Consider the following 26393-nt stretch of genomic DNA (forward strand, 5'->3'; position numbering starts at 1 on the left):
CCGACTTCAGCCAGGTCACGATCTCATGGTCCCGGAGTTCGAGCCCCGCGTCGGGCTCTGGGCTGATGGCTCAGAGCCTGGAGCCTGTTTCCGATTCTGTGTCTCCCTCTCTCTCTGCCCCTCCCCCGCTCATGCTCTGTCTTTCTCTGTCCCAAAAATAAATAAACGTTGAAAAAAAAAAAATTAAAAAAAAAATAGATGAACTTTAAATTAAAAAACAATTTTTTAAAAACTCTGTCTCTTTAAGAGACACCTGAAGATTAACAGGGAGAAAGTGAGCATGGATAAGCAGTCTGATATAATCCACAGTGCACAGAAAGGAGGTAAGAGACTCAGCTCCTATCACAGCTGTCACCAGCTGCCTGAAAGACTGACAGGGACCTTCATTCCCTCTTGGCACTCAGCATTCCTGTTGGTCAAGGAGGAGAAAGATCTGAAATTTTGTGATTCCTAAGGTTTCTCCCAGATTCATTGCCAGAGGAATTCAGATGAAAATGCCAGGGCTCAGAGAGAGGGGTGTGCTTGCTGATGGTCACACAGCAACTCCCCATACCCCCTCCCCCTTATCACCAGGGTGGGAAGAGATTTTCTTCCTGGAAGGACTATGTGCTGATTCACTGAGGAAACAGATGAATCTTGCTGCAGCCAGAGAAGCAGATGGAGAACAAATCTGAAGACTGGTAGGAATGAGTTCTTGGCACCTGCTTTGCCCCCCACCACCCATGCATTCCAGGCCAAGCTTCAGGCAAGTGTGCGGCATGGCCTGAGGTCCAGGAGCTGCCGGACACACTTGCAGGCTGACGTCAGAGGCTGCAGGCCGGAAGGGAAGGAGCAGACAGTGCCTTCCAGATAGGAGCCTGGGGGAGAGGAAAAGCCACTGGCACCCGCTCAAAGTCACTGCATTCTCCCACCAGAGAGCCTGTATGTGACGCTGTTCACATGCTACATGCATCTGCACACCAGTAGGGCTGTACCACACACACACATTACAGTCAACTGAATGGAATAAGGGGCCCCTGGCCAGAGGTCCAGGTTAGAGCAGTGGTGATGCCTCACTGACCCAGCACCACCAGGAGGTGATGGGGACAGCACAGTGAATGGGGGCTGGGCTCTGGGGTCCCCCAGACCTGATTCCCAGCCTCGCTGTTAGCTGTGTGGCCCTGGACTCCACTGCCTCGGCTTTCCACTCTCATCTGGTATGACAGTGGTTGATAAGATTACATGATGCAGTGGCATATAATGTACGCTACATTGCCCAGAACACAGGAAACGCTCAAGAAATGAAGTGACTGTTATTATATGTACCTGAAATGTTCAGGATAACTATAAATTGGCTTCTATTCAGCTTTCTGTCCCACTATTTTCTATTGTGTGCACATGCATACTATTTTCTATTTTCTGCACATGCACACTATTTTCTATTTTCCACCCATGTTAGCAAAGCCACACAGACTTCCTTAGGGTCTTAGGTGTAAGTCATGTACTTCTTCCTTGTAATACCCGAAGTTTCCATTTTAATTATTTTTGACAGATCTCTTCCTACAAAAGGGGATATAGGTTTCCATACCTATTCAATGTAGTACTTGGCAGTTGCTGGCCCAGCTGCATAGCCTTGGGCGGCCTGTGTAGCTCTCAGTCTGCTCCCACTGCCATCTTGCTGTCAATTGTCATTTTACTCAGCTGTCAAGTTCTCTGCCTCTACTGTGTTGCTTTTTGGTGAGAATCATATTTCCAGGGTGGTTACACTGGATATAAAGTACTCAGTAAGAAGCCCAGAGAAGAAATCTGGAACAGGGTTTCTCAAATGGACCACGGATAGCAGAGTGTCTATTTATAGTGCAGAGTCCCAGACCTCATGAATCAGAATCTCTGGGAGAAGCTCTGGAATCTGCAAATTATGTGAGCTCTTTTGCATAGGAGCATTGGAGAACCACAGGTGGGGGCCTAAGACAGCTACTACTTCTGCTTTGAAGCCTCCTTGGCTAATTTCCATTCCTTTGGTAGAGGGTAAGGGCGTTACTCTATCTCATTTCTTTTCCCACTGGGTTTTTCTGCATCTCACACTCTGTGTGGTTCTCCACCCCAAATTTGTTTCTCATTCAGGAGGCCAACTGGTGCTGCCCCAAGTGTACTAGGGCCTGGGCACACTCCAGCACAACCACAAAACCGAGAAATGTCTCCAGAGCTGCTCAGCTTCAGGCAACAACCCTGTTCATGAGGAGGAGTCAGGACAGCATGGTCAGAAGGCCCTCTTTCTGCTCTTGGCAATGTGGCACCTCTGCCAATAGCAAAAACTTCCCAGCAGAGGTTCTTTGGGACCTAGATAAGGCAGCATGACCACAGCAGCTAGTGGTGTACAAGCCCTCTGGCCCAAGTAGGACACTGGGCTCAGCCTCTTGAACACTCTGACTCCTATACATCCCACAAGGCCCAAGCCTACTTCCTCTTTAAAGACTAGCCTGTCCACTCCAGCCCTCTGATTATTCCCTTCTCCTGGGGTTCACAGAGTCTGGGGTAATCATCATAACAGCTGATGTTTAAGGAGGGGCACAATGTTCCAGGCACTGTCCACACTCTTTATCCACATTTTCTCCTGTGGTTTCAAGACCCTGTGAGGTGGTACTAGTGTCTCATTTTACAGATGAGGAAACCGAGGTTCTGAGAGGTACAGTAACTTACTCAGATGCACATGCCAGCAAGTGGCTGTGCCTGAATCTGAATCCAGACACTGGCTTCCTGTGTCTGCCCCCTTAACTGCCACACTACTGACTGTAACCAAATGCCTAGAAAAACACTGGGCCTGGGAACCAGAGGACCTGGTCCCCATCCCAGTTAGACCCTGGAGCAGGTCACTCCATGTTTCCTTAACTATGAGAGTATGAAAGGGTTGGACTAGATCACCAAGAACCCCTCTGCTCTAAGGATCTTGTCTTACGGGACCACCCTCATCCTCTCCTACACTGGGGTGACCCAAGTATGTCATGCACATGTCTGGGTTTTGGTGGCCTATTTCTCAACATGAATAAGTGCCCTCCATGACTTAATTTAGGGAACGAGATTGACGATCCCATGAAGATCTTCCTTACAGTCCATGTGTTCCTCCTTTGGGCTGGGCCCTGTGAGGGGCTCTGCCATGTGCATCTGCTCCCTTGGTCTCACCAGCTCATTCACTCAATTCTCATTGACTGGAGAGTGTGCCAAAGAAATTCTCAACCTAGGATGCTAAAAGGGGTCAGCAAATAATTGCATTGTCACAAGCACAGAAGAAGAGCAACACTCAAGAGAAGTATATGTGTGTGTGTGTGTGTGTGTGTGTGTGTGTGTGTGTGTATGGGGTTGGGAAGAAAGGTGAGGCTATGTCATCTGTACTTAACAGGTGAGGAACCACACTTGGGAGGCAGAACATTCCTAGCTCTCACAGTGAAGAAATGGCAGGACTGGAATTTAAACCTGGGTCCTCTTAGCCCCAAGTTTCCTGCCCTTCTCTCTCCACTGAGGAATGGTTATTCACATTTATACACCTGGTGTGAGGCTTCCAATATGCATGCACACATCCCTCATGTCTAACCAAACCACACACTTCCTCAGGCCAGGCTTTCTCTGCACATGGGCAGCAGGCATGGAGGGAGATGGACAGGCCTGAGGGGCAGATGGGGAGGACTAGGATGGAGCTGGAGGGGGACTGAGTTCTACTCCCAGATTCTGGCTTGGATGAGTGGGTGGAAGGAGGTGCTGATCAGAGAAAGGAAGAATTTGGGGGAACTGGGGTTCAAGGGCATGAATATTTCAGGCTCAGTTCTGAAGGGTGAGTGGCTAGCATTCTAGCTTCTTCTAGCCGCCTCTTCTTCCACCAAATCACTCTCTGGGCCTTCTTTTCCCAGGTCATCTTTGTGGGTTTTTTGGATTTTTTATTTATTTATTGAGAGAGAGAGAATCCCAAGCAGGCTCCATACTGTAAGCACAGAGCCTGACACAGGGCTTGAACTCACAAACCATGAGATCATGACCTGAGCTTCAGTCAAGAGTCAATGCTTAACCAACTGAGCCACTCAGGCACCTCTCTCAGGTCATCTTTGGAAGAGAGGAGGAAAGTAGAATACTGAGGACCACACATGACTATGCCACATGATCCAATCTGAACAGACCAGTGGCTGCCGTGTCCAGCAACATCATGCAGGAAGCTGGTTCAGAAACATGGCAGAGGATTTTGCATCTGGGAATGTCAGAACAGCTGACATTTGTTTACAGCCTGCTTGGTAATAAGTGCTTTCATATACATCTATCTTCTGGTCCTCCCACCATCCTAGCAGACAGCCTCCCATAAATGAAGGACACTGACACTTGAAAAACAGTAAAGGTTTGTCAGAGGGAAGGAAAGGTGAGAAAGGGAAAGAAAATGGATTTTTATCAAGGACCTGTTCCTCACCAGGAATCAACCTCTGTGTTTTCACATGTATTAACAGATCTATTCTCTCAAAATCTCTACATGTACTATTAATAGCTCCAATTTACAGATGAGGAAATGGCTCCATTAAGTAATTTAAGAACCCAGTGCAGAGAGATTCAGATGCAACGCCCAGTGCCAGGCTCTCGAGTCCAGAGTTCATTCACTCCACATATTCAGCTGATACCATTTCTCCAGCATCTATTATTATGCTGCACATTTAGGAACAAAGAGGTAAACAAAACAGGCAAGCTTCTGTCATGCTAGATTGTAAATGTACCAAGCGTTGCCAGAAGTACAAGGTGCTGAGGGAAGACCTGACAGGTAGCCAACTGTGCTTCCCTGGAGAAGCATTTGAGCAAAGAGCAGATGAACAATGACCAGGAGTTAGCAGGGCAGAGTGAGCCTGGAGAGGAGGAGTGTTCTAAGCAGATGGAACAGCATGTGCAAAGGATCTGAGCTGCTAAAGAGTTTATGATGCTCCGGGTGGTTGGAGAATAGCCTGGGACCAGGTAAGTGGTGGGCATGATCAGAGTTTCTTTTTTTTCTTTTCTTTTCTTTTCTTTTCTTTTCTTTTCTTTTCTTTTCTTTTCCTTTTCTTTTTCTTCCTTCCTTCCCTTTCTCTTTCTTTCTAGTTTATTTTGAGACAGAGAGAGAGAGAGAGAGTGTGTGTGTGTGTGTGTGTGTGTGTGCACGCATGCCCATGCGAGCAGGAGAGGGGCAGAGAGAGTGGGAGAGAGTAAGAGATCCCAAGTAGGCTCTGTGCTGCAAGCTGACACAGGGCTCTATCCCACGAACCATGAGATCACGACCTGAGTCGAGACCAAGAGTGGGACACTTAACCGACTAAGCCACCCAGGCACCCCCAGAGTGGTTTTTAAATAAGACTCTAACTGCTAAGTGGAGGATGGCCTGGAGGGAAAGCAGAGGTGGGTTAGGGGGCTCTCCTAGCCATGTGAGAGGAAAAGGAAGATGAAGAAGGGCTGGGCCGGGAGTGGTAGCAGAGGACTTGGGAAGAAGTGAGTAGATTTGCAAGCTACTGAGGAGGTAAATCCACAGGGTTTGTGTGGAGAGACGGAGGGGGAGGCAGTGGCAGTACCTGTCAGGTACCCCCAGGCCTGCAGCCCCTCACCCCTACTATCAGGGCAAGGTGTTGCGGTTGAGGCACCATGCTAGATCTTATCCCTGTAAGAAGTGGGTTCTAAACCTTGGAGTCAATAGAGACTTTCCTTTGTTTTTTTTGGAATGCCATGACATCCATGTGCCACACCTGGGCTCACCCACTTAGCAACATTCACTCCAACAGCACAAGCCTGCAATTGCGTATGGTATTATTTGCTCATTAAGTCTGAAAGAAACTATTTTACTCCTGCCCAAAGGCCTGTAAAAAGACATCTTTCAGTAAATCCACCACCAGACTCTCCAAGACAGTGAATTCTAGAGTCCTCCTCACCTTCTGTGGCTGCCTCATTTGCCACTACGTCCCTGGCGACGGGGCCCGACTGCCCAGCCAAGGATGGGGTCACTGCTGCCAGGAACCAGGCTGGGCCAGAGATGCCGCACATGGCACTTTATTCCTGCTTCTGATATATACAGGTATGTACAGTTGGTGTGAGCCTATGGTACACTATTTCACAAAATTATCTTACATCCTGTGCACACTTCTGGGCGGGAAGTGGCAGACTGCTCCGAAAAGCCCATGGCTAGTGGAGGGAAAGGATGCTCACAGGAGCCACCCCCTCTCCAAAGACATTCACGGGGGCTGCCCGCCCCCTTCCCCAGTACTGAGGCCCTCCCACGGACCATCTGGACCTCCCACCTGCTCTCAGCGCTAGTTTCTTCCTGAGTCTTTCTCCTCGAGTGGAAGAACATTTTGTGGGGGAGGAGGAAGCAGCAGCAATGGCTCCCACTCACCGACGGTGGCCCTGCTGCCCGCCACCCAGAGCCTGACTGCCCCTATTGGACGTGGACAGCAGGAGCGGAATCCTCCCCATGCTGTGGGCCCTGGTGCACCCTGGCCTCATGGGGCGCTAGCATGCATCTTCTCCAGGCAGCTCGTCCAGAACGTGACCAGCCGGTTGTCGCGGTTGATGCAGAAGTCCGTGAAATCCCTGAGCAGCCGATCAGCAAACTTCTCATCCCCTGTGGCACTAGATCGCCACGTCTTGGTCAGCATGGTGTTGTAGGCCCAGTTGTAGCCAACCCGCTCCTCACAGAACATGTTCTGGTTAGTGGAGCTGGTGGAGTTTCGCCGACGCCGCTGCTGCCCCGAGAACTTTCGCCTGGAGTAGGGCAGCTGCAGGAACACTGTTCCTGAGAAGCAAGATGCCCTGTGTCACCACCACCACCGGGAGGGTTCCCAGGGCAGATGTGGTGGCTCTGCAACCACAGGCTCAATCAAGAGAAGCCGCCCCCGAGCATAGGCTCCTGCCACAGGAACCCACCTGCCCCACGTTTTGCTTGCAGGGTCTCACCTGTAACATGGATGTACTGAGGCTTGTTCTCGGCAGGGAAGTTAAAAGCAGAAGCAGAATATTTATCTTGTACAAACCCAAACCTAAGGGAAGGACGGGAAGACACACAGATTAGGGCCTCCTCAGCTAAAGGGACAAGGGGAACAAATGTGACTAAGAGGACTGACAGCCCGAGCTAGAGGGGCCGGGAAAGATCTCTTTCAAGATGGAACATTCAAGGGGAGCCTGCGTGGCTCAGTCAAAGTGTCCGACTTTGGCTCAGGTCATGATCTCGCAGTTTGCGGGTTTGAGCCCCGTGTTGGGCTCTGTGCTGGCGGCTCAGAGGCTGGAGCCTGCGTCAGATTCTGTGTCTCCCTCTCTCTCTGCCTCTCCCCCACTCATGCTCTGTCTTTCTCTCTCTCTCTCTCAAATATAAACATTAAAAAAAAAAAAAAAAAAGATGGCTGCTTCTTTTCTCCCATCCCGTACCTCTTCTCTGCCTCTCACTGGAATCCACATCACGCCCTATGTGGGGCAAGGTGCCCATCCACATGCTTGAGAGGGGAAGGTCCTTATCTTAATTCACCTAGCCACACCTCTTTCCCTTAGTTCTCCCAGACAAACACATAGTAGGCCCTCGAACAAGGCTCTGAATTGAAATAGAATAAATTATCTGAACTGAAATCCTCTTCTTAAAAATGAGGCACACGATTCTAGGGCTCTCTGCTTTGCTGTGTTCTAGAAATGGGCAAGAGGAGCCACTTTTCATCTATGACTTATTAGATTCTGCTTCTCATCTATGGCTTGTTCTATTCCGGGTTTTTCTATTTCCATCACACACATTTATTACAGCTCTACCTGCTAAGTGCTGTAAAGGACACATTAACAGATGTGGCTCTTGCCCTGAGTCTGAGAGGTTTATGTAATGAAGGCAGCGATGTAGGTAGAACTAAAGGAGGTAAAACACCTGTCTCCTTTTCACTGCATCCTCTATATAAGCTGTGAGCTTTACACTGACATTCACTAATTATTTATCAAAGAACACATGAAATCAAATATGCAAGTTAAATGGACAAGCTAATGTGCACTCAAAGCTCTGTCATGTATAGGCTGACCCTATCATGTGTAGGAATGGCTCTGGATTTTGCCTTTCTTCCTCTCCATTTTCCAATTAAGGCTATTTATTTACTCAGCATAGATCAGCCTGACCAGACTCTTGCCTCATTTCTTCGTTAGATCATGAGGAAGATCTTTAAGTTTAAAAAGGCAATTTAAGCACATGGTGCTTGGCCCCCTCACTGTCCACTTGGGGAGCACATGAGCCAGGACTATGGTGAGGGCGGGGCGGGGGGGGGGGGGTGCTCAGTCCCACCCAGACAAAAATAAAGGAGGAGCTGGGGAGCCACAGCAGGGGTAGGATGGATGGATCAGCTTCTCTGGACCCATCTCTAACTCCATCCGAGATGAATCTTATGGATGGGCTAATGTTTCCTTTTGGAGCTACATTCTAACCTAGAGTTCCATTCTGTACAAAAGCTATTCTGGGCAAGGCACATTGCCTTGGTGCTTAAACGGAAACAAAAATGAGAAAAATGCATACCCTTGTCCCCCAGGGACCCCTAAACTAGTGTAATAGATGGATAGAGTGTACTGGAAAAAAAGGAGGGATTTAGAGAGGAGAGACCTGGGAATCTGTGGTGGGACAAGACTGACAGGTGTAGAACGGGGGTGGGGGCTTAGGGGAGAAGGTTTAGTGGGTAAGGTGGGTCTGGGTGGAGAAGGGGGAGCAGGGTGAGGTGGGGAAGGGGGAGCATGTTTAGGTATAGGGACACACAGTAGAGTCCATGCAGTGATACACAGAATAGAAGACGTGAAGAGTCTGAAGGCTGAAAAAGCACTCTGAAGAGGACAGGGCAAAGTTTAGATATGACTAGGATCTAGATGAGTTTGGATCAGGAGGGGAATGCTGTGAAGAAAAAAGCACATCTGACAAATAAAGGCCATGTCCCAAGTGACATCTAGTCAGCAAAATCCAACGACCACCCAATGATATCCATGGGAAGCATCAGACCTGCTTATAAACTTGTCAGTTGGCTGGGGTCTTCCTAATAATACCTACTGCCTACCAAGGGCTTCTTAGGTGCTGGGAACTCCAGAGAACCCTCCCGACAACCCAGTGAAGGGTGAGAAAATGAAGGTGAAGCAGTTCCAAAACTTGTTCATGGTTCCTCAGCCAGATGCTGGTGGAGGCAGAGGTGAACCAGGCTTGTCTGCTTCCTGCATCGGGGCCCTTTGCCACCGACCCACTGTACTCCCCACCTTTTGCCCCCAATCAGCACCCACTCCTGCTGAAAGAAGCAGCCAGTCTATGGTGGGCAGGGGGCAGGAGGGAGGTTCGTGGTGGGGTGGTAACAGCTTAAGATGTTTGAATAAGATGACAGGACACTGAAGAAGGTGCAGAGAGAGGATTATGGAAGCAGGAACAGAGGACTTACTTCTGCCATGATTAACATGAAGTGGACATTGCCTAGTGCATTCTGGAGACAAAGCTGGACTGGTTTGAGGGGTAGACAGCTAAGCCCAGGAAAGCCCTTTCCTGGCACACATATTAGGCGCCAGTAAAAACCTATGGACTTATCTATTGCTTTTTAACCCTTCATTATCTTTTCAACGTGTGTCTAGAGGCTTGAGACATGTTTTACAGTTTTTCATCTATGTAATCTCCTGGACAGCTTGGACCAGGGTCTTGTTGGAGGCTAAGGAGGGAGCTCGACGCTCTCCCTTCAACTGGAAGAAAGTAATGAGGTCTGAAAAACAATTGCTACAGGAACTGACAGGTAATGCTTATCTTTGAAACCAAGGCAAAGGGTCCTGTTGGAGGTCAGCAGCAAGGCTGTCATTGGTGGGCCAGATCTGTTTCCCCAGAAATGAAACAAACTGGGTTTGGGTTTGGTAATTGCTGGATAGTCACTGATGCCCTCCCACTATACCTTCTTGCTCAGGGACCAACCTGTGTGCAATGGCTTCCTGGAAAAGGTGCATTCGATCCCAGTATGTTTCCGGTTCAAAGCCTAAAAGGAGAAAAGAATAAAAGCAGGGGTGTGATTCCAAGGTTTGTAATTCTTCCTGGCTTTGGCCTTCTGTACCCTTCACTTCTCTTGGCCATTTCTCCCCCGTCAGCTTAAGCACGCTTTTCCACACTACCTGCTTTTGAAAGACCAGCCTCTGTCCCAAGGACCAATTGTGTTTTCTCACCATCCCTTCCCCAAAGCTCTATCAGGTTCTGAAAGGCACTCGTTGCTCACACTCAGCAACGAGTGTGAGCTCCGGAACTTGATGTAAGCCTCGTTCTAATGACTCCCTATACCAAAAGTGGAAAGGAACATGATGTTAAAGTACAAACAAAAGATAAGCTTTACATGCGTGTTATCTGCTTCTAAGGAGAAAAAAAAATTTTTTTATTACCAATGTTCCATTTCCCTACAAGGAAAGACAATATTATAAGCTCCATTTTAGGAATGGGGAAATCGAAGCAAATAAATACGAAAATTATTTTTGGAAAAGTGATAGGCTGGGGAGGGCAGGAGGGCACAGAAGTGCCTTTCTCCATTGCCCGAATCATTGCTCCAGCCTCGCTTCTTCTGCACAGCTGGTGTGAAGACTGAGAGCTGATGAGGGGGTGGAGGCTGAGGCCAGGTGTGACACAGCAACAGGCAACGGGCCAGCACTGCTCTTGGGACCAAGATGCTGACGGCTGGAGGTGCAACTTCACGAGACATGAAAACAGGGGCTCTGTACATTTTGGAATTTTCTATCTAGGATACATTTGAAGGTTCTAGGCAACTAAAGAGCAAAAAAGAAAGAAAAAAGGCTTTGGCTTTAATAGGAAAAACACATACAGCAGCTTCCTCGTCAGATGTTTAAGATTTTGTATCCACTGTTATTGGAAGGGGAGATAATAGGAAGAGAGTAGCACAGAAGCAAGAAAATCGACTTTTAGATTTAAGCCCTTATTCCTTTAAACTAGGCCTCCTTTCTTCAGTAACCATGCCTGTAACCATGGCAACCAACAGAGGATGCTGGTCTTAAAGCCTGGGTTACAACTGGCAGGGAAAACCATCAGCTCACACAAAAAATGTCCTCCAATGCCAGCCTTGCCAGCAATCCTGTGCTGTTATAGTGAAGGTGGAAAACCCCAGAAGAATCTCTGGCTGGTGTGGGGGAAGTGTCTCCTGAGCATATTAAAAACAGTAGCATGAGGCAGTTGCCTGGCTTGAAATCATCAGATATGAATATAATCATGTGGCATTTCAGGACTGTAATGGTCCTCTCATAGCCTTAGCTGCTGTGAGGTTAGAGAATGTGTGTGTGTGTGTGTGTGTGTGTGTGTGTGTGTGTGCTCGCGTGTGTGTATGTGTGTGTGAAGAGCACTCTGTCGACTCTAAGGATCACAGATCTATGCCCTCTAGTGGCTCTGTGGGGCCCACCTGGAACCCCAGCCATCACTGGAAACACTGTGTCTACATAGAAATGTCTTCTGAGATGTAAACAAAGAATATACAGACAGGCCTTTGGAACACAAGCTGTTTGTACCACCGGGGCAGCCCATCACAGGAAAGGTGCGGGGACACTTAGTGTGGTCTCCCTGACCTGGAGGGACCTCTCACCCCTGGGCTGTTCTCTTCCACCAACCATGATGCAGACTTACATGGACAAAAGAAGAAACCACTTCCCTTACACCAAAAGTTTTTCCATTCACACTTACAATTTCTACATCTGAGAAACCAAAGGGCTACTGTTTTTTTTTTTAACTTTTCATTTTAAAAAAGGTCATCTGTGAGTTCACCAAGAGCTCTGCAGGAGCTCTTTATATGTTCATCACAATGGGCAACTAATTGGTGATAAAAAGTTCTGTGCTGTGTAAAGTAAGTCTTGTTCCTTCTGTCTGTCCTACACCTGCCCTCAGAGATCGGCTGGGCTCAGGTGGAGCAGCAGGGTGGCTCAGCCCACTGTCTCCCCACGTTTAGATTGACAGCCCTCTCAGGGGAAGGGCTCAGAGCCCTGCTGTCCTCCTATGAGCCCCCTCCTGCTCTGTCTTCCTTACGACGCAGGACTCGAGCCACATGTAGTGTTCCAGGTGCTGACACAGCACAGCTTTGCAAAATAGGACGCTGTATCTTGTTCTGCTTTCAATGCCTCCCTTAAGGTTCAAATTCCCACAGCCCAAGCCAGTAAGGCTGCAGCACAGAAAGGAGAGTGTGGGGAGAATACCAGTGCCACTCGTGATTTACAGTGTATCATACCTTCTCCCACTCACCATCTGCTCCAGGTCTCATAAGGGTCTTCCTGAGTTGGCAAGGCAGCTTTAAACTTTATGTGCTCTCATTTGAGGGATAAGGAATTTGAAGCTCAGAGACATTAAGTGACTTACCCAGGATTACCCAGCCACTAAGTGAAAAACCAGCATTAAACCTAGATCATTTTGATCCCTTGTCCAAAGGCTCCCTCTGTGCACTAGGCTGTGTCAATTAGATACCTAGAGAGGTGGCCTTACTCATGGAGATAGAACCTCCGGAGGGGAGTATCCCTTACTATCGAACAGATGCTCACTGCCCTCCTTGAGCAGGCAGCTGATGTTGAGTGGGATGAAGAGCTGAGCTCGAAGTGGATCACCATACAGGTAACTGGGCAGCGCAAAGGGACCCTCCAAAACGGGGACCAACAGAAAGCCGCAGGAAGTAGCTTTTCGATGCCAGCCTTGGACCTGGTGGGAAGCACAGAAACAGTGTCATCTCCAAGTTAATTCAGACAAGAGAAAATACTTCCCAAGGAGCGAAGCCGCCACAGTGGCGGCATACATATTGATTGGCATGTTCATTTATTAATGTTCACTGGATCCAAACCAATCCTGGTCAGGAAAATGCACAGTTTAACCTCCTGACAAATACCTGAAAAACTGTGAGTTAAGCACACAGCTCGTCCTCACAGCTTTATGCAACTTCAAGTGTTTCTTCTAGAAGGAAGAGACTGGAGAGAGCTATTTCTTGCCTCCTAAATCGCCTTCTCATTCTACAGGATGTTGTAGGAAGGTCACAGGATATAAGTTAAGTCCTTCTAATTATGTCCTTTATCAAAAATTTACTAAGTCCAAAGTATCAAATAGGAAAACAATCCACTCAGGCTGGCTGAAAGGGACATGACGCAGGGTGCGAGATGACTGTGGTGGCCTCTGGCCAAAAGCGATAAGCCCTGACCTGGCGGAATGAGAGCCACTCTCCCACAAACTCCCAAAAGCTGTCTGTCCAAAGATTGACTGAGAACAAAAGTTAACTGCGGCAGCAAGACAAACCTCCCCATCAATAACATTTTCTCAGAGAAAAGTGGCAATTTTCTACATTTTAAGATATTTTTTTAACCATAAAACTGTGTATATTAAAAAAAAAAAAGTTGGTGCACATGGCTCTGGCATACAGAAGAGATTTGTGTTAAATGTTATTTCAAAAAAATCTAGTTTGAGCCATAACTTGATTTAAACAAATATGAGTATGTCAAAAATTGAAGGGGACCACTCTTAGCTGTTTTCCCAGAAACACCTGTAACAACAACAATATATCAACAACAAAAACCAAGATCTCTGTTCAACCAAAATAACTTTTTTTAAGATTTTATTAAAAAAAATTTTTTTTAAGTTTATTTTGAGAGAGAACACAAGTGGAGAGGGGGCAGAGAGAGAGAGGGAGACAGAGGATCCAAAGTGAGCTCTGTGCTGACAATAGAGAGCCTGATGTGGGGGCTCAAACTCACAAACCGTGAGATCATGACCTGAACTAAAGTCAGACACTTAACACTAAGGCTCTTTTTATTTTATGTAATATTTTTAAATGTCATATTTTATATTATAAATATGGATTATAATATTATAAATATTATATAATATAAATATGTGCATAATATTTACCCTAATAAAATGTGATTTATAACAAATTTGGACACTTCCTTAAAATAATAATTAATCTACAGTGCGCCTGGGTGGCTAAGTCAGTTAAGCATTCGACTTCAGCTCAGGTCATGATTTCACAGTTCATGGGTTTGAGCCCCGCGTCCGGTTCTGTGCTGACAGCTCAGAGCTTGGAGCCTGCTTCAGATTCTGTGTCTCCCTCTCTCTCTGCCCCTCCCCTACTCATGTTCTCTGTGTCAAAAATAAATTAAAAAACATTAAAAAAAATTTTTTTTAATAATAATTAATCCAGGGACGCCTGGGTGGCTCAGTCGGTTGAGCGTCCGACTTCGCTCAGGTCACGATCTCAGGTCCGTGAGTTCGAGCCCCGCATCAGGCTCTGTGCTGACAGCTCAGAGCCTGGAGCCTGCTTCAGATTCTGTGTCTCCCCCTCTCTCTGGCCCTCCTCCTGTTCATGCTCTGTCTCTCTCTCTCTGTCTCAAAAATAAATAAATGTTAAAAAAAATTAAAAAAAAAAATAATAATTAATCTACACTAGAGATTTCTAAAAACCTAACAACCTAACAAAATATAGTTGACTCTTGAACAACATGGGGTTAGGGATGCCACCACCCCATGCAGTAAAAAAATCTGAATATAACTTTTGGCTCCTGAAAAACTTATGCTTACAATAAAGTTAGAAAAAAGAAAACATTACTAAGAAAATCATAAGAGAAAATACATTTATAGTCCTGTCCTGTACCTCTAAAAAAAAAAAAAAAATCCACATATAAGTGGATCCATGCAGTTCAAACCTGTGTTGTTCAAGGTTCAAAACTGTAATGATAAAGGGATTAGCAGCTTTCTGTGGGTTTTACATGAATTGGTGTGAAAAGTGTATTTTGAAAAGACTGTTGCCATATTCCCCTGAGGAGATAAATACTCTTCTTTCTGCCAAACTGTGACTATATGTGCATGTCCATGAATGTTATGGTCATGTTCTGAGATAGGACTATTAGTGGGGCTTCCAAGGAGGATGCTTAGCCTATTGGGTCAGAGGGTTAGTTCTGCCTGGAGGGAGTGGTCATCTCAGTTTTGACTGGCTGGGGAAGTGCCAGTGACTTCTATAAGCTGAACCAGACAGGTGGCTTGGTGTCTTTTTTGATTTGGACCTTAAGTATGTTCCAGTGTTCCAGGGGAGGGGTCCTCAGGGGCACTAAGGCCATGTGCAGGCAGACTGGGGCTGGACAGACAGAGACCCAGACAAATCTCTTCCCCAGGATATCATGTCTTGTGGGACAAAACTAGGCCTCTGAGCCCTGGACAGAAAAACTATATGCTGGCAGCTGATGTTGTGCTCACTCTCTTTGGTCATCTCCTAGCTTTCCATAAAGTCTTTCTGAACTTTCTGGCTGCTCTCAGCTCCGTGATGAGATGTTTGAGCCAGTGTGGGAGTAGAGCGGGACCCTGTTAAAGCTTGAGAAAAACATTCCTTTGGATTGAAGGGGAGAGTGTATAAAATGAGTGGCAGACTGCAAAGATGGTTAAAGAGAGCACCTGGAAGATACTGACAGCTTGGCTACGGAGTATCTGTTCCACAGGTGCTGGGACTGAGGGTGGGGAGTGGCCTGAGTGTGGGCAATGAGTGACCTGATTAGACAGGCCAGGGAAGACTGGAGGAGGAAAGACAGGCAGAAGGCCAATTAAAAGAGGGCTTCTGAGCTCTGGCACTCATGACATCTGGGCTGGTTAATTCTTTGCCCTAGAGACTGTCCTGTGAGATGCATTGTAGGATGATGCACAACATCCTTGGCCTGTACCCACTAGATGCTAGTGGGTGCACTCTTCTACCATTTCTGCCAAGTAAAACTGTTTCCAGATATTACCAAATGCTCCCACAGGGGCAAAACTGCACATTCCCCCAACCGCTGTTGAGAGGTAGGGTTAAAAGCAGTCATGTTCATTGATAGGGACTGGTTAAGTAAACGATGATACAAACAATGAGGCAAAACAAAAACAAAAACACAACGATGACGCAGACTTATTTTTGCTGATACTGAGGATATATAATAGGACAAAACAAAATGCAACACTAGTTGCACTTGAACCTTGAACAACACTAGTTTGAAATGCTTGGGTCCACTTATATATGAGTTTTTGTTTTTGTTTTGTTTTTGTTTTTTTTTAATAAATATGGAAGAGTACTATAAAGGTATTATCTCTTCCTTGTGACTTCCTTAAAAAAAGGAAACCTTACTTTATTGTAAGAACACAGTATGTAATACATATATATAGCATACAAAATATGTGTGACTTGACTGTTTATCATTAAGGCTTCAGTTTAACAACAGGGTATTAGTAGTTAAGTTTTTGGGAAGTCAAAAGCTAGACTTGAATTTTTTACTGCATGGAAGGTCGGCATCCCCAGACCCTCCATTGTTCAAGTGTCAACTAAGTATGTAGTCCAAGCTACCATATGTTAAAAAGAAAAAAAAAGGGGGGGGGCAACAAAGCTTTGTATATGCATATAATCTCTCTAGAAGTACACTCAATAAAGTGGTAGGGTATTGCTTTTATTTTTATTATTTTTTTTAATATTTTATTTAATCTTTAAACCCAGTGTGGGGCTTGAACCCACGACCTCAAGATCAAGAGTTGCATGCTCTACTGACTGAGCCAGCCAGGTGCCCCAGGTGGTTGCTTTTAGATGGGAGTCCCAGGGAACAGGATAGGACAAGGCTGGGAGAGGGACTTTTCACTCTAGACCAGTGATTCTCAACTGGGGGCAATACTCCTCTTCCCTGGGGACATGTAGCAATACCTGCAGACGTTTTGTTTGTCACAAGGAGGGTGTGTTACTGGCATTTAGGGTAGAGGCCACAGATGCTGCCCAAAATCATACAATGCACAGGACAGCCCCCCAACAAGAGAAAATTATCTGGCCCTAGATATCAAAAGTGCCAAGGCTGAGGGGCACCTGGGTGGCTCAGTCAGTTGAGTTGCCGACTTCAGCTCAGGTCATGATCTCATGGTTCGTGAGGTCGAGCCCCACATCAGGTTCTGGGCTAATAGCTCAGAGCCTGGAGCCTGCTTTGGAATCTGTGTCTCTCCCCCTCTCCCGCTCACACTCTATTTCTCTCTCTCTCAAAAGTAAATAAACATTAAAAAAAATTTTTTTAATAAACAAATAAAGTAAAAAAAAAGAGTGCCAAGGCTGAGAAATCCCAACCTATTCCCTTTAAGCTGTTTGAATTTTTTACTGTTTAAATTTTGTATGAGGCTATTCCAGCAGTGTAGGTGAAAGGTAACTGGAGCCTGAACTAAAGAAAACAAAAAGTGACATGAATCTCTACCAAGCATCCACTGTCCCCCTCTGCAAGGTGAGCCAAGGCCCTGATCACAGCATGAGGAGGTTCTCACCATCTCGAAGAGGACGGCGGCGGTCACTGCCATCCAGTGGAGCTTGATCTCGAAGGCCGCATTCAGGGAGAAGTTGCCATGATAGTAACAGCTGCACCACTCTAGCCGGTCTGTGCGGTTGTTCACATCCACGTCCAGGGTCACAGTCCTCTGCTCCGGGACAGTGGCAGCTATGTCAGAGCATTGGAGGGGTCCCAAGAGAGAGAGGGAAAAGAAGGAGCGGGATGAAAAGGAAGAACAAAATGCAGAATTACCTAACAGAAAATCACAGATTCTAGAAGCTTCCTGAAAATCATCTAGTCTGGGGGTTGGCCAGCTTTTTCCATAAAGGGACAGATAATATTTTAGGCTTCACAGGCTATGTGGTCCCTGTTTCAGCTACTCAACTCTGTCATCATAGTGCACAGCAGCCAGAGATGTTATGTAAATGAATAGGTTGGGCTGTGTTCCAGTAAAACTTTATTTACAAAAAACAGAAGGATTTTTTTTTTAGGGCAGTGAAACTATTCTGTATGATACTACAATGGTGGATACCTGTCATTACATATCTGTCTGAACCCAGATGTACACACCAAGAGTGAACTCTAATGGAAACCTTGGGTGGTGGCATGTTAACGTAGGTTCAATTGTAACAAATGCCCTGTTCTGGAGCAGGGCATTGATAGCGCGTGTGTTGGGGCAGGAAGTATATGAAAACTCTGTACTTTCTACTCAATTTTGCTGTAAGCCAAAAAGTGCTCTAAAAATAAAAATTATTATACAACAAACAAACAGATGGTAGTCCAGATTTGGCTGGTTAATAATGCCACAGTTTGCCTTCCCCAGTCTGATCCAACTCCTTCACTTACAGATGAGGAAGTAGTAGTAGCCCATGGAAGGGAAATGCCTTGCCCAAGACCAGAGTCAGAGCTTCAGCTTCAGGCTGAACTCCAGATCTTCTCATTCCAGTGACCCACAGAAGGACACAATGGGACAGACAGCACAGATCACAGTGAGGAGGAAGTCTTGATTTTCTGGTTTCAACCCAGGAAGGCAATAGTTCTACAATATGTTCTCAAGAAATGAAACCTCATAATGAAGCTCAACACCCTGTTCCATGGACTGTGTTGCTTTCAGATCCCAGGTCGGTTTCAGACTAGCTCATCCTGTCTGGAACTCCTGCTCAGAAATCATACTCAAACCCAAGATAGGGATGTTTTAGAGATGGATCAATCAAGCTCCTGACCAGACTAATAGCACTAAACAGGCTCAGAAGTAATGAAAAGATCAGGGCTCTGCTCTGCCTGACTGGGCAGTGCTAGACCTAGGGTTTCTACAAACCGTTATCAGCTCCTTTCGCCCCCGCCCCCGTGAATCCAATGGTATCTCTTTATCTGAAGCTGTCAGCTTATTCTGCATTTGGCAGGTAGAAGCCCTGAGTGGCTTTTATCACTGACAAGGACAAAACGGCTCTTGAGTCAGCAATTTTAATGAACTTCTGTTGGGAGGCAGTGGAGCCATGGCTTAGGATGGTGAATGGGTATACAGCTTATCATTCTCTCAAAACCAGAACATGTAAAATGGGAAATGTTCTTGATGTCGAGTTGGAAAATCTGAGCTCTGCCATTTAGCCGTGTGCCCGAGAACATTCTTCAATTCCCCTGGTTTAGTTCCTCGTTTGCAAACTGAGATGGTGCCCGCCCAGCTGCTTCACAGAGTAGGGGTGAGGATCAAGTAAAACATGGCTGCCAAAGGGTCACAGATTACCTCCTGCTTTCTCCTTTAGCCACCTCACTTGCAGCTCTCCTGTTCTTCCCTCCTCCCCATTTAGGCTACAAGCTCACCAGTGCTCAATCTGAGGCCTGTCAATGACTCCCATGGATACTGCTTAGCTATCTATGACACTTCAGGCTAAAGAACATGGCAACTCCAATGCTAAAAGTCTCATCAAAACTAATTTTTATCTCTGCCTTGTGTTCCTGATTCATAGCCCAACCACAGTAGCCTTTCACTTAATAGCCTCAATCAAGGGAGGAAAGCTTTGTTCTCTGGTCTTGGACAGTATATTCCTCCCCCGTGTGAAAAGCCCAGGTCACAAAAGAAAGGGCACTCGACAAACACCAGCAGTGATCTCGCACATCTCTTTTCTCCCATCTGGCATATTCAGTTCAGAACAGGCTGGTGTGAGGAAGCCCAAGGAAGTATACTGTTCAGCCAAGTAAACAGTTATAGGCTCAAGATACCACTGGCTTCATACTTCAGGAGTGAGATCTGACAGTATGGATGCGGCCAGCAGGCTGATGTTGGCAAGGGTGTAAGCCCCAGCCAAGTTGCAGCTTTCAGCGCCTTTTCTGAATCACTCCTTACTTCCATAAGAACAGACTTATTCACCTTGGGACAGTGAGATATAGTGAGTCCCGAAGGAGCAGACTGAGCATCCTTTACCAGGGTCACAGCGAGGGGGCTAGCAATGACCTGGGCAGGGGATCAGTGCCACTGGAGGAGAGAGTGCAGTCTCAGGTAGGACACTGGAGATCAACGTTAAAAACCGGAGCTGCCCAATAACAGAAAAAGTAGTCACAAGAGTGAGTGTCCTGTTGAGAGTTTTCAGGGAGCAGCTGGCTCCCCACTTATTAGGAGTGGGATGGAAAATATTCACACGTCAGGGTTTGGACCAAGATGCTCAGCAGCCTCTTCTGACCCTGAGACCTAGTGGGGTTATCAAGAAAAAGCTGAGAAGTAAAAGGTATCTGCGTGGGCTTAAGGGACTTGGTGCTGCTTCTTCCAGAGTCTCAGATGCCCCTATGGCTTCATAGCTCAGTGACACAGGGTGACATGAGTGGGGGAGTGGGAGTCACCACAGGCCAGGGCAGATAGGACTGTGCAGCATCATCAGGCATATTAAAACAGCTTTCTTCTGGGGCGCCTGGGTGGCGCAGTCGGTTGAGCGTCCGACTTCAGCCAGGTCACGATCTCGCGGTCCGGGAGTTCGAGCCCCGCGTCAGGCTCTGGGCTGATGGCTCAGAGCCTGGAGCCTGTTTCCGATTCTGTGTCTCCCTCTCTCTCTGCCCCTCCCCCGTTCATGCTCTGTCTCTCTCTGTCCCAAAAATAAATAAACGTTGGAAAAAAAAAATTTTTTTAAAAAAACAGCTTTCTTCTGAGAAAAACAGCTTTCCAGTTAAGAATCAGAAATGTTTAAAGAGGAACATGTCAAAACAAACAAAAAAGGGAGCAGGTCATAAATGATACATAGGCCCTTTTCCCCCTATAAATCATGTTAATTTTTTTCCTGAGGAAAAACCCCAACACTGAAGACAGTCCAATTCAAAACAACTCATCTTTCTCACTTAGGTAAATGACACAGCAGAAGTCTATATTCTAACCTGAAAAAAAAGATGGGGAAAAGTATCTCATATTTTCACACAAAGATCTGAGGGGTGTTACCAGATAGAATTAGCAGTAATAATGCTGTGTCAGGTTTAAAAGGACAAGAAACTCACTTCCTGTTGGAGGGGTGATGGGAAAAGAAGCAGATGAGTGAAATTCCCCTGTAACAATCATGGGAGCCACTGGAAAGCTAATAAAGGGATATCTTCAAGAAAATATGCATGCATGTGAGACTGTCTAGTTTCAGAATCAATGCTGACCCCCTAATGCCCATGTGCAGACACCAGTGAAGAATGCCTGCTTAATAAACTACCTGCCAAAGACATAAATCCTCTCTTCTCCCTTACTCTCCCTATGTTTTGGACAGATGACCTATTTTTCCATATGCTGCTCCTCTTTATGTGCAATTTTCTGAAGTAAACTGGTTAAAAGTATCTTTTAACCAAAGCTAAACTGAAATGATTTGAATCTCATCTTGAGCCTGGGACTATGGTGGGCAAGAGAGAGTTCTACCAGCCTGCTGGAGGAGACTCTGGAAATGAGGATGTTCATACAGAAACTGTCAAGATAGCCTCCAGAACCAGGGTGATGACACAAAGGGAAAAGTTCCTAAGCATTTTCCAGGAGCAGTAACTCAAACCAAGGAGTAAGCAGGGACGTTGGGCAATGTCAGGAGATAATTCTGTCACACTTGAGGGTGGGGTGCTACTGGTAACTAGCAGGTAGGGAGTATGTGGCCTCTTTGTTTCCAAAAGATTTCAAGAAGGTGGAGAATTAGAAATGCAAAACAAGGCAGAGGGGAAGGCGTGACTACCTGGGGGACAGAGGAACCACTCTCTTCAGTTTTGTCTTCTCCATGCCCCAGTTCTTACAGTGCTGGGGTGAGGCTATAAGGTGAGGTCAAAGCTGTCTGGATCCAAGTGAATCTGAGGATCTGGAAACTGTAATACCTATTAACATTTCCATTCTAGCAGCTGGGCATCGCCAGGCAAACTAAGTAGAAGGTGCTATTTCACTGCAGTCTAGTCTACATTACATTTCCTTCCTTTCTTCCTTCTAGAGGCCTTTTAGGATCTCTCTCTCTAACCTGCTATTGAGACAAACCTCATGACACCCTGCCTAGAGCACACATTATGCCAACCCATCAGTCCAGTCCTTGAGAACAGGGGTCCCATTTCCTACCAGAGGCTACCACCATTCAATAAGTGGGTGTTTTGTCCCTATCTTGGAGCTGCAGGGACCAAAGAAAGGCAGGAAGACTCCTAGTTTACATTCCTCAATGTGGTAAGTACATTTGGGGAGGAAGGGCAGAGGGCAGATTTGCACTCAGCCTGAGTGTTTAGAATGGATAAACTTCAAGGTTCCTTCTTCTTCAGAGATCCTAGGACACTAAGATCCTAGGAAGGCCTGTGGCGGGTACTAAACCAGAAGCGAGCACCAGCTCATACCTCCTGTATTCTGGATGCTTCTTGGGAAAAATGGCCACATTGTCTATTCTCTCCTATTTGTGCAGGGTTAGCACTGTGCCCTGATTTAAGAACTGTCTAACACTGTTTATTGGTTGAGACAATGAGCTTGACCCATGCAGCCAGTGGGAGCTAGTGCAGGAGCCCACCATGTGGACGAACAGAGTACCAGTATGATAGCTGCAGTGGCTCTAATCCTGGTCCACATGGCATTGTTCCCTTGGCTGGCTGCCACTCTCCCTCAGCCACCCACCAGCGCATCCCCAGGTCCCATCTGGGTCGAGCATCTACCTAAAAGTGCAGCTGCCTGGCTCCGCCCCCCAAAGCTTCGGCTGAAAGAGCTGTGTCTGCTTGCATAGGAGGCTGGCCGACTGGGCAGCCAGGGCAAGAGGAAAGCAGGAATCTCGGAGTGTAAGAGTTCTTCAGCTACAAAGGCCACCTCAAACCACTTGCGCTGGAAGCTGGCGAAGTCATCCACTGCTGTCGTGTGCCAGGTAGTGGGCTGCTGCATGGCCACTGGGAAAAGCAAAGGGGAGAGAAAGTGCTTATTTTCTTGATGCAAGGCTGAACCTTGAAAACACTATGCCAAGTAAAAGTAGCCATACAGAAGAGATCACATATTACACGATACCACTTAAATGAAATGTCCAGAATAGGCCAATCCTTAGAGACTGAAGGCAGATTGGTGGTGGCCAGGGGCAGCAGGGAAGAGAAGTTTGGCAGTGACTGTTAACATGCACAAGGTTTCCTTTCAGGGTGATGGAAACGATCTGGACCTAGACAGAGGTGGTGGTGGTTGCACAACACTGGGAATGTACTAAATGCCAGTGTTCACTTGAAAATGGTTAATTTTATGTTACACGAATTTTACTTCAGTTAAAAAAATATGTTTTATCCTCAGTTTCAGACCTCTACTTTCAGAGCAGGTAATAGTAACCAGGTTTTTTTCTACTTGAAGGTAAAAGAGGTATCTATGGGCCAAACTGGGAACATAAGGGAAGAGGTGGCAGCAGACATATCAGTGGCTACCAGAAAAACACCTGCACAGATCCACTTCTGACACGTTCTTGGATAAGAGAGCATAGAGAGAGGGCACTAGCTGCTTCATCTGATGCATGTATGGTTCCTGAAATCCAGAGGCTGAGAAGCCATTTGTCTGCAGGAGGGGGTCACTTCCAGCCAAGGTCCTGGTGGGCAATGGCTGGACTGGACAAGTGAGTGTCTCCAGCTCTGACCTTGCTGGAATTGGTCCCCCTTTTGGGAATTGTTTTCTCATTAAAAGGAAAAAAAAAAAAAAAGACTTAAATTGTATCTTAGATGGGGCGCCTGGGTGGCGCAGTCGGTTAAGCATCCGACTTCAGCCAGGTCACGATCTCGCGGTCCGGGAGTTCGAGCCCTGCGTCGGGCTCTGGGCTGATGGCTCAGAGCCTGGGGCCTGTTTCCCATTCTGTGTCTCCCTCTCTCTCTGCCCCTCCCCCGTTCATGCTCTGTCTCTCTCTGTCCCAAAAATAAATAAACGTTGAAAAAAAAAAATTTTAAAAAGGGTAACCAAAAAATGGCCCGTGGGGATTTCCTCACACCAGATCCCTTGGCCTCTTTTAGGTTTATCTTCCATCCACACCGCTGTGATGAAGAACATACTATAGCTTTAAGAAATACTTGTCACTCCGATTATGCTTAAATTAAGTACAAATGCTCAGGAAGCTGACAGATCTGTCTTCTTAGAATACAAAGTCACACAAGGAACTCTAGAAGCACCATCACTTTAAAGAGCAAGCCAACAGGAAAAACACTTGCCCCTTTGGGCAACACCATTCGCCTCATCTCTGACCTCGGTCAGGTTCTTTGTCCATGACTATCTTGTAGAAATAGAAGCCGTAGATGAAGGTCCGCCAGACTTCACCAGATGCGTGTGTGATGAGCTGCTCTTCCAGCATTTTCTAGAAGGAGAGACATTGAAACTCTAAAATTCCTGTGGAGGGACATCTTAGAGGTATAGCCCTCGTTTATACGCTGGAGTCAAGGGAGTGACAAAACATCGAGGAGACCCTACCCATCACCCCTCATCAGCCATGATGATTGCTCTATGATAAATGTTGTTCCTGATGTGAATTATATTACACAATGCAAATACATATTATAACACCATCAATTATTTCAAACATACGAAAAATATAAAGAAGATCCAGGTACACCACCACACAACTCGAACAAAGTGAACATTTTGCTTATACTGACTTCAGATCTTTTCTTTCTTTTTTTTTTTGTTCATTTTATTTATTTTAGAATGAAAGAGACAGAGAGTGGGGAAGTGGGGAAGAGGGAGAGAGAGAATCATAAGCAAGCTCTACAATCAGCATGGAGTCTGACCTCAGGCATGATCCCACAAATCTGGGATCATGACCTGAGCTGAAATCAAGAGTCAAACACTCAACTGATTGAGCCACCCAGGTGCCCTGACTTCAGATCTTTTTATAAAAAAAGAAAGGGGGAGCGGGGGGGAATGCCTGGGTGGCTCAGTCAGTTGAGCACCAGACTCTTTGTTTTGGCTCAGGTCATGATCTCACAGTTCATAAGTTTGAGCCCTGCGTGGAACCTGTGTTGACAGCATGGATCCTGTTTGGGATTCTCTCTCTTCCTCTCTCTCTGCTCCCCCTCCCCCCACTCTTCCTCTCTCTCTCTCAAAAATAAACTTAAATATGGACTCTAATATGTCCCATTCCTCCTCCTCTCTCACCAAACCACCAAATAAGTGGTTAGTGTAATGTTGCATTAGTGTAATGTAGTATAATGTTATTCTCATGCAGGTTTTAATAATTTTATTATATAGACATGTATTGATAAAGAATATGAGGTATTTTCATGAGATTTTAAATTTTAAATAAAGGACATAATACTATTGTTATTTTGTATATTGGATTTTCACTCAACATCATGCTTCAGACATTTATCCATGTTGACATGTGTCCCTCCAGCTCATTCATTCTAACTGCTGTAGAAACATTCCAATGTGCAAATAAGAAAATTCAATTCTTAGAGAGACAGGAGTATATGTAATAAGGCACAGGCCATGCAAAACTGCCTATTACGACCCCCAAAGAGACAACTGAGGATTGCATGCTTATTTTTTTAAATTTTTTTTTTAATGTTTATTTTTTTATTTTTGAGGGAGACAGAGAGAGAGAGAGAGAGAGAGAGTGCGTGCAAGTGTGAGCAGGGCAGGGGCAGAGAGAGGGAGACACAGAATCCAAAGTAGGCTCCAGGCTCTGAGCTGTCAGCACAGAGCCAGAGACTGCATACATATTTAAGTCAGTTACTGATTTTACATTTCAGTGATGACAAGCCAGTTGGTCAGCATGGTAGTTATTTCTAGTGGGGTCCTCTGTGTGGACAGAATGGTGTGAACCACATTAGCCAACTTGACCTTTCCTATTTTTTTCCTCTCGAGCTTAAACAGTGTCATTAAATTCAGCAAGTGTTTGCTACATGCCTACACCATGTGCCAAACAGCATGATGATATGCAAAGGACAAGAAGAGGTAGCTCTGCCCTCAAGAAGTCTGGTCAAGGTGGGAGACAAATGAAATGAGATAGAATTTTCCTTCTGTTGTGCTAAGTGCTATGACAGAGTAAAATACAGGGCACCAGAAGGTCCATAAGGCAGAGCCTTGGATCCTGAATGAGCAGGAGTTGACCAGGGGGGATATAGGGGCTCAAGGTCAGAGGGAAGGCATTTCCTGGGAATCTTTTACAGAGATTCCTCCAAGGTTCAAAAGTGCAGACTCCATCCAGAACATTTCAGCTCATGATAAATTCTGACAGATCTTTAAGTCAAGGTATAGTGTCTTTCAAATCAAAACCTGTGGGTTCATTGATTCCAGACAGGCCTCACACTTACTAAAAACAGAGCTTCACCCCAACCTACAGATCACATTACTGAAAAGGGCAGCTGCTTCAGAGACCAGCTCTGATTTCATGGGGGTCTGAGCAGACAGTTCTGTGGGTCCTGCCCACACTCTCTCACCTGCATGATGTCGATGGCCATTGCCTGCGTCTGGACACCCTCCACATTGTTCACCAGCCAGTGCACCACCTCCGCACTGATGAAGCAGCATGGCGAGAGGCCCTTCTGTTCCGAGAGCAGCTGGACTCCTGTCCTGAATTCCAATGTGGTGGGCAGGAAGCAGGGTATGTATGCACAAGGGCAACAAGCAGAAAGAGAACATGAAAAAGAAGGGACTCCCACTAAAGCACTGAATATCTGAAGGAAGGACCTGTGCAGCACAATTTCTCTACACTGTTCCTAAA

At 46.3% G+C, this 26393-nt stretch overlaps 1 protein-coding gene across 12 annotated transcripts in view; it reads right to left on the reverse strand.

The window, feature by feature from the left end:
- Positions 1 to 5999: 5999 nt before the first annotated feature.
- The window catches only part of DEPDC5 (DEP domain containing 5, GATOR1 subcomplex subunit), a 127029-nt gene continuing 106635 nt past the window's right edge, over positions 6000 to 26393 (reverse strand). For all 12 annotated transcript variants that reach the window (XM_043557936.1, XM_043557944.1, XM_043557939.1 and 9 more), the window contains 8 exons: positions 26110 to 26242; positions 23918 to 24026; positions 22378 to 22602; positions 17255 to 17424; positions 12490 to 12661; positions 9908 to 9968; positions 6919 to 7001; positions 6000 to 6757 (listed from right to left, as the gene is read on the reverse strand). In XM_043557936.1, the coding sequence (XP_043413871.1) occupies positions 6465 to 6757; positions 6919 to 7001; positions 9908 to 9968; positions 12490 to 12661; positions 17255 to 17424; positions 22378 to 22602; positions 23918 to 24026; positions 26110 to 26242 (1246 nt within the window). In that variant the 3' untranslated portion in view covers positions 6000 to 6464. The remainder of the gene's footprint in view (positions 6758 to 6918; positions 7002 to 9907; positions 9969 to 12489; positions 12662 to 17254; positions 17425 to 22377; positions 22603 to 23917; positions 24027 to 26109; positions 26243 to 26393) is intronic.

The sequence above is a fragment of the Prionailurus bengalensis genome, chromosome D3 (genome assembly GCF_016509475.1).
Source record: "Prionailurus bengalensis isolate Pbe53 chromosome D3, Fcat_Pben_1.1_paternal_pri, whole genome shotgun sequence".
Classification (NCBI taxonomy): Eukaryota; Metazoa; Chordata; class Mammalia; order Carnivora; family Felidae; genus Prionailurus; species Prionailurus bengalensis.